Source organism: Petaurus breviceps, unplaced genomic scaffold (assembly GCF_028583685.1).
Source record: "Petaurus breviceps papuanus isolate PSGF00001 unplaced genomic scaffold, PetGlider_PUasm1.0 91041, whole genome shotgun sequence".
NCBI classification, from domain to species: Eukaryota; Metazoa; Chordata; class Mammalia; order Diprotodontia; family Petauridae; genus Petaurus; species Petaurus breviceps.
The window spans coordinates 14,145,527-14,153,026 of NW_027187400.1; the positions used below are offsets into that span (position 1 = coordinate 14,145,527).

At 44.0% G+C, this 7,500-nt stretch overlaps 1 protein-coding gene across 1 annotated transcript in view; it reads left to right on the forward strand.

Annotated features, from left to right (window-relative positions):
- Window positions 1–7,500, forward strand: part of TMCO4 (transmembrane and coiled-coil domains 4) — a 114,122-nt gene that overhangs the window by 84,337 nt on the left and 22,285 nt on the right. The window contains exon 12 of the mRNA XM_069079349.1: window positions 6,124–6,241. Coding sequence (XP_068935450.1) covers window positions 6,124–6,241 — 118 coding nt within the window. The remainder of the gene's footprint in view (window positions 1–6,123; window positions 6,242–7,500) is intronic.

Below are 7,500 nucleotides of genomic sequence, written 5' to 3' on the forward strand. Positions count from 1 at the left end.
GAAGGAAGGAAGGAAGGAAGGAAGGAAGGAAGGAAGGAAGGAAGGAAAAAAGAAAGGCAAGAAATTCCTAATGTGAAAATCCTGTCACTTGTGCAACAAATTTCTGGACTTAGAAAATGGCCTGAGTCCCTGGAGAGGAGTGGCATTATCAAGGGCAACACCTGAACACAGGTCTTCCTTCAAAGCTGATCTTATATCTAGTATGCCTTGCTGCCTCTCTTTTTTTTGTTATCACATAAAGAATAATCTAATGTGGTAGATAGAAAGTTGGCCTCAAAGACCTGGGTTCGAATCCTGTCTCTGACATGTCCTGGCTGAGTGTTTCTGAGTAGATCACTTAGCCTCGCAGAGGTAATGCTATAAGAGGCAGAGAAAGTGCTGACCTATATTGATAGAAGGAGTTTCCTCACCCAGGGGTCTTCTGTGCTGATGAAACCACAAATCCAGTCCCTGTTCCTGTTTCATTTACATATTGTGCCTTATCTCTTTATAATTTAATTATATATAATATTATGTATCATATAATATAATTATTCCTATTTAACATTATTAATATATTTATAATACATACTGGTAAAAAAAAAAAACAAGCGGAGAATGACTGTGTCTTGTCTGGACCACATCACTCCTGCTGTTGGAAGGACAGCCTCTATGCCTCATCCATCAGAACTGGTCGTGTAGAAAGTAAAGTGTGCCCAGAATTGAACAGATGACAGCAGAATTGCCTTTAGGAAATTGCAAAGTGCTTTTAATGACCCCAATCTTCTCCCACAAACAAAAGCCCATCTTTTCAGGACATTCAAGGTATTAGTGTGTGACTATGAGTCATAAAACGCTTCACTCTCCAAAAGATTGAAGTTGGGAGTCACCCAAAGGGCAATGGAGATGCTGGCGGCAGCGTGGGCGGGCTGCAAGGATGATAAATTACCCAGGAGAAGTGGTGGAAAGGGTGTCATCCAAGAAGAAAGGCTGCACCAGTCGAGTGGCAAAAAGCAGCAAGGAGACCTGCTTCGGAGAGAATTCCTGACTTAGAGTCAGGAAGGCCTGAGTTCCATCCCACCTCAGACACTTATTAATTCTGTGACCCTGGGAATGTGTCTTCTACTGTCTCAGCCTCAGTTTCCTCATCTGTAAAATAAGGCAATTATACTTATGGTCTTAAAGGTCCCTTCCTTAGGGATAGGACCTGCAGTCTGGAAGACTTGAGTTCAAATCCAACTTCAAACTGTATGACCCTGGGCAAGTCACTTAACTTTTATTTGCCTCACTTTCCCAAACTATAAAATGGACATAATAACAGCACCTACCTCCCAGGATGGTTGTCAGGATCAAATGAAATACATTTGTAAAGTGCATAGCACAGCACATGGCACACAGTAGGTGCTAAATAAATGCTCTTTTTTTATGCTTGGTCCCTTCCAGCTCTACTTATCTGTATTCCAGCATTCTCTGTTCTAAGGCCCCTTGAACCTCTAACATATCATGCCCTAAGGTTACTTCCAGCTCTAACATTCCATGCTCAAAAACTCATATATTCAGTCAAGTAAGCAAGCATTGATTACGTACATACTAGAGAGACAGAGGATACAGAGAGAAAAGCCAAAAGAGCTAACTTAGGAAATACCATGCTGGTATATAGGTGCATGCAGAGAATAGGTGAGGCAGACAGAAGGTAGCTTGGGAAGGGAAGGCCCCAGCAGGTGAGGGAGCCAGCAGAGCCCTCAGAAGGGGGTGCTCCAATGAGTCGGAAAGGAAAATGGGCATTCCATGTTTTAAAGAGTCTTCTGGTTATGACATTCTTTGTTCTAAGGAACCATGGAGCTCTGACATCCTGTGTTCTAAGGAAGGGTCCTCCCAGCTCTGACATTCTCTGTTCTAAGGTCCTGCACAAACCTTAAAGTGTTATGTAAATGCTAGCTATGATTACAAACATTTGGAGTTCTATGAATAAATAGCAGCTCTAGAATTTCACTCTGTCCTGAATCATCTTGAGCCTTGACCCTTCCCTAGCTGGGGAGTAGGAAAGCTGCTGTGCTTTGGTTTCAATGGTACCTGGTTCAAGGCAGACTGACTCCCTGGGTTAACACAGAAGAGACCACATTTGGCTTGGGAACACTGTATTCTATGTGCCTTATTCTCCCTCTGCCTGCAGCCCCGGCTTGGGGGGAGGCAGGGGAGGGCCTCTCCAAAAGGCCACAGAGCAGGGGCAGGGGCGGGAGGGCTGTCTGCACATCGAAGGGGCCACCCTGCTGGCCAATGGTCCTTTATAAAGCCACATTTCTGTTCAAACTGTCTCTTTGACCTCCTTCAGCTCAATTCCTGGGCCTTTCATAAGGAATCCAGCACAAAATGAACTGGCCCTGGGCCCAGAATGCTGATGGAGGTTTGATGATCATGTGCAGCATCTAACATTGGAATTCTATTTTGTAATGCCTCTGCCCCAAGACTCCAAGTCTGCAGAGGGAGGTGTCCCAACAAGCCTCCACCAGCAGCCTGCCCCCTTTCCCTATGGAAATCTGCCTGGTACACAGTAGGTGCTTAATAAATACTTGTTGATTGATATCTTTGGCTTCCTGTCCTTAACGGTGAGCTCCCTGAGGCCAGGGATCCTTTCTTATTTATCTGTGTAGTTGCCTCTGCGCTCTGCATACAGCAAGCATCTAATGATTGCTCTATTAACTGAGTGAACTCTGCTGATCACCTCCAGTTTTGGCCTCCTCCCCCCTCCTCCAGTTATCACGTCTGTATTTGAATACAGCTTTTATTCCTAGAACATGGGCTCCATAGGGCAGGATGTGCTTTGGATTTTGTGTGTGTGTTTTCAGTTCATGGCCCAAAAGCTTCCATGGAATAACCACCCCTAATAAATGGGTTATTTTTATTATCCCTTATTAATAATAATGGACTGGGTTGGATTTGTGGACAGATTTCTAGATAGAAGTTGGACTAACGTGAGCACTTGGAACCAAAAACATGAAAGGAGGAAGGGCTGCCTCAGATAGGACAATTTCTGAATGATAAGGTCATATGTCACAGGACTTGGAGTTGGAAGGGACTGTAAAGTCCAGCCCCTCATTTTACAGATGACAAAACTGAGACCTTGTGTATGGTCTTGCTTGGGAAGCATCAAAGGCGGGATTTGAACCCTGATCTTTCCTGACTGTAAGACAAGCACTCTATCCACTACCCCATGTCAGGTCTAGTTAAAATAATAATAATAATAGCTTAGGAAGTATATTACCTGGATAGATAGAACACTCTCTCCTGGGTGCTAACTGGATTATGACCTTGGACAAGTCACTTCCCTTTGGACCTCAGTTTCCCCATCTGTGAAATGGGGATAATAATATAAGTCCTGCCTCCTTGACCGTGTGTCTGTGATGTAGACACTACATAAGCCTCAAAGCAATATTGAAACGTGAATTATTATTGTCTCCTCCAGGGAGGGAACAACCAAATTCCGGGGCTTACTTTGGTTCTCCTGAAAGAGAAGGCAGAGCAAAGGATGGAGTGGATACCTTCCAGAGACCTCATCCCCCTCGAGCTGGGAATGATTCATGTCCACCCGCTACCAGTTACCATTCTAGCTAAGCAGGTGGTTTTCCACACTAGTCTTCAACACTCCTTGTTCATTTCCAGAGGGCCATTGATAAGCTGGGGATGCCCAGAGGGCAGTGGCCTTGAGATGGCACTGTGTGACAAGTGATTGAAGGAACTGTGGGTGTTAGGGCTAGAGACAGAATAACATTCTTCAAGAACCCGAAGAGATCACATGTGGAAGAGGTTTTAGGCTTGCTGACTCCAGAGGGCAGAATGGGGAACTGTGGGTAGGTGTTACAAAAAGACTCCATAGAGCTCCATAGAGGAAGAACTTCCCAAAAGGAGGATGGGGAGAGGAGGTCCTTATCACCGAGATTTAGGCAGATACAGGACACCGTTTTCCGCTAGCAAGCAGGACAGTGCAGGGGGTAGAGTCCTGTGCTTGTAGTTAGGAAGCTCTGGATTTGAAGCCCCTATCTCAGCTACGACTTATAAACAATGTGACTCTGGGCAAGGCACTTAACCTGTCTGTCTCAGTTTCCTCATCCATAAAATGGGGACAACAAGAGCTCCCACCTTTCAGAGTTATTGTGAAGATCAAATGAGATTATGAGTGCTCTAACAAACCTTAATAAAGAATGCCCTGTCTTTGTAAATTGAGCTATTTTGGGAATGTGGAAAGGACTCTCATTCTGAGCCAAGATGGCCTTGGGGACCTCGAGGTGTCTTCCACCTCTGAGAATCTGTGGAGTTCTGTCTTCTACATTGTCTTTGTCCCTGTTTCGTTTCTGAGACAGCCGGGTGGCACAGTGGACAGGGCACTGAACCAAAGGGTGCCTCAGACATTTATTAGCAATAGAAAGTTACCTGGCTTCTGCTTGCCTCAGTTTCCTCAACTGTAAAATGGGAATAATAGCAGCACTTTACCTGCGGGGCTATTACCAGGATCAAGTTAGATAGTATTTGTGAAGTGCTTAACATCATGCCTGGCCCAGAGTACGTGCCCGATAAATACTTGTTTTATTTCCATTCCCCTGTTTTATTCAGGAACTCAACTTTTACATGTTAGGAATCCCTTTGGCAGCATATGGAGCCTTGTCTCAGAATGTTTTTTAAAGTGCGTAAAATAAAATTACAAAGAAAGCCAATTATGATAAAAAAAAATCATTTAAATGTTTTTAGTGAATCCTAACCAATTAAAAATCCCTGCATTTAGTGTGTTTTCCTTATCATCTTTGGAGGGACAGTGTGGTTCAGTGGCCAGTCAGTCAAACAATAAGCTTCTACCATGTGCCCAACCTGGAGTAGAACCTTCTGAGCTCATAGGACCCTTAGAACAATAAATATCATAGCTGTTAAAAATAACCTTAGAATACAGAATATTAGAGCTAGAGGAAACTAGAACATAGAACCTTAGAATATTAAACGTCATAGCTGTTAAAAAAAATAAACTTAGAATATAGAATATTAGAGCTGGAAAAAACCTTAGAACATTAAATGTCATAGATGTTAAAAAAAAATAACCATAGAATATCAGAGCTTGGGGTGGCTAGGTGGTTCAGTGAATAGAGCCCTGGAGTCAGGAGGACCTGAGTTCAAATCAAATCTGGCCTCAGACACTTGATACACTTATTAGCCATGTGACTTTGGGCAAGTCACTTAACCCCAATTGGCAAAAAAAAAAACCCATAAAGTATCACAGCTGTTAAAAAATAACCTTAGAATATAGAATATTAGAGCTGGAAGAAACCTTAAAACATTGTACCTAAAAGGTGCACCTAAAGATTCTAGCATCATAGATCCTTTTGCTTGCCTTCTCAGTGAGCATGGGAGGGAGTGGGATGGAGGGAAAGAATTTGAAACTCAAATTTAAAAAAAAGAATGCTTTTAAAAATAATAATAATAAAATGATTTTTTTTAAGAAAAATAAAGGTATCATAGAATTCAGACCTGGAAGGACCTTAGACCAATCAATCAATAAATGTGTTTTAAACACCTACTCTGTGCTAAGCACTGGGGATACAAAGACAAAAGACAGCCCCTACTTTCAAGAAATACACGATCCAGTGGGGGAGACAGTATGAAACAGTTATGTACAAACAAATCCAAGGAGAGATGATTAGTTCAGGGAAGGCGCTAGAATGAAGACAGGTCAGGAAAGGCTCCCTGTAGAAGATGCTATTTTAGTTGGGACTTGAAGGAAGCCAGGGAAGCTGGGAGGCAGAACTGAGGAGGGAGAGCATTCCAGGCCTGGGGAACAGACAGAGAAAATACCCAGAGCCAAGAGTTAGAGTGTGTTATTCAAGAAACAGTCAGGACAAGGGGCAGCTAGGGGGCATAAAGGGTAGAGCACTGACCTGGGAGTCAGGAGGACGTAAGTTCAAATTGGGCCTCAGACACTTACTATCTATGTGACCCTGGACAAGTCATTTAACCCTGTTTGCCTCAGTTTCCTCCAGGGAAAAAAAAAAGAAGGGAAAAACAGCCTGGACCTAGGATTAATTTCCCTTCTCTAAGCTTCATATATAAAATAAGGGGTTTGGAATAGATATTCAACTGTGACATACTGCTTCCTGCCCTCAGATTGCCAAGGGATCATCGAGGACATTGTCCTCCTCGGAGCACCAGTGGAAGGGGAAGCCAAGTCCTGGAAGCCTCTCAAGAAGGTGGTGTCTGGAAGGATCATCAATGGTTACTGCAGGTGTGTCTAAAAGTTTCTATGTTTGTTTCACTGTGGGATGAGCACCTGGCCTGACTTGGTTCAGTGAGCCCTCATGAGTCATCTTTTAACTTGCATTCAAAAAACCAGCCTTAAAGTGGTCCAGGGTGGGAGAATCTTAGGTCATTTGAAAAGGATCTGAGTGTCTTAAATGGACCACAAGCCTGTTGAAGTCAGCAGAGTCCTGTGTAAGCCAGAAATGCTCGTGGGATTTGGGGCTACATTTAGAGAGAAATAAGGAAGCAATAGTCCATCTGTCCTCTGTTCCATCTGGCCACACAGGAGTATTGTGTTCTGTTCTGGGCACCACATTTTAGGGTAGACATGATAAGCTAGAGCAACAGTCCTCAAACTTTGGGGGCTCAGGACCCCCTTATACTTAAAAATTATTAAGGATCTTCCCAGGGGCGGCCAGGTAGCACAGCGAGTAAGAGCACTGGCTCCAGTGTCAGACTGACCTGGAGATCGAATCCCGGGCTCAGACACTTAGCACCCACCCAGAAACACCTGGCCGTGTAACCTTGAGCAAGTTACTTAACCCCAATTGCTTAGGGGCGGCCAGGTGGCTCAGCGAGTAAGAGCACTGGCTCCAGTGTTGGGACGACCTGGAGCTCGAATCCTGGGCTCAGACGCTCAGCACCACACCCAGAAATAATAATAACTGGTCGTGTAACCTTGAGCAAGTTACTTAACCCCGATTGCTTAAAAAAAAAAAGGATCTTCCCAAAGAACTTTTATTTATGTGAGTTTTATCCCTTGATATTTACCATATTAGAAATTAAGATGTCAGTAGTTTTATGAAAATTATTTTGACTCTGAGAACCTCCTGAAAGAGCCTTTGGGCCTCCCAGGAATCCCTGGGCCACACTTTGAGAGCCGCCGATCTAGAGATGGAACAGAGGATGGAGGACCACTTGGATGGTGAAAGGCCTTGACACTGTTACATAGGAGTACTGTACGAAGGAACGAGGGATGTGTAACCTAGAAAAAAAAGGGGACTGGGGGGAGGACATCATAGCAGCCTGGAAGTGTGTTAGCCTTATTTGGGGCCCTGGAAGAGAGGACAAGGAGAAATGGGAGAGGGGTAGGTGGTGGAGAGGAAGTCACAAAAAGGAACATTAAGCTTGAAACCAGGAAAAACTTCCTCCAGTCAGTGAGTATGCATTTATTAAGTGACTGCTGTGTTCCTGGCACTGCTACCACCTAACAGCTATCTCAGAATGGAATGGTCTGCCTTGGGA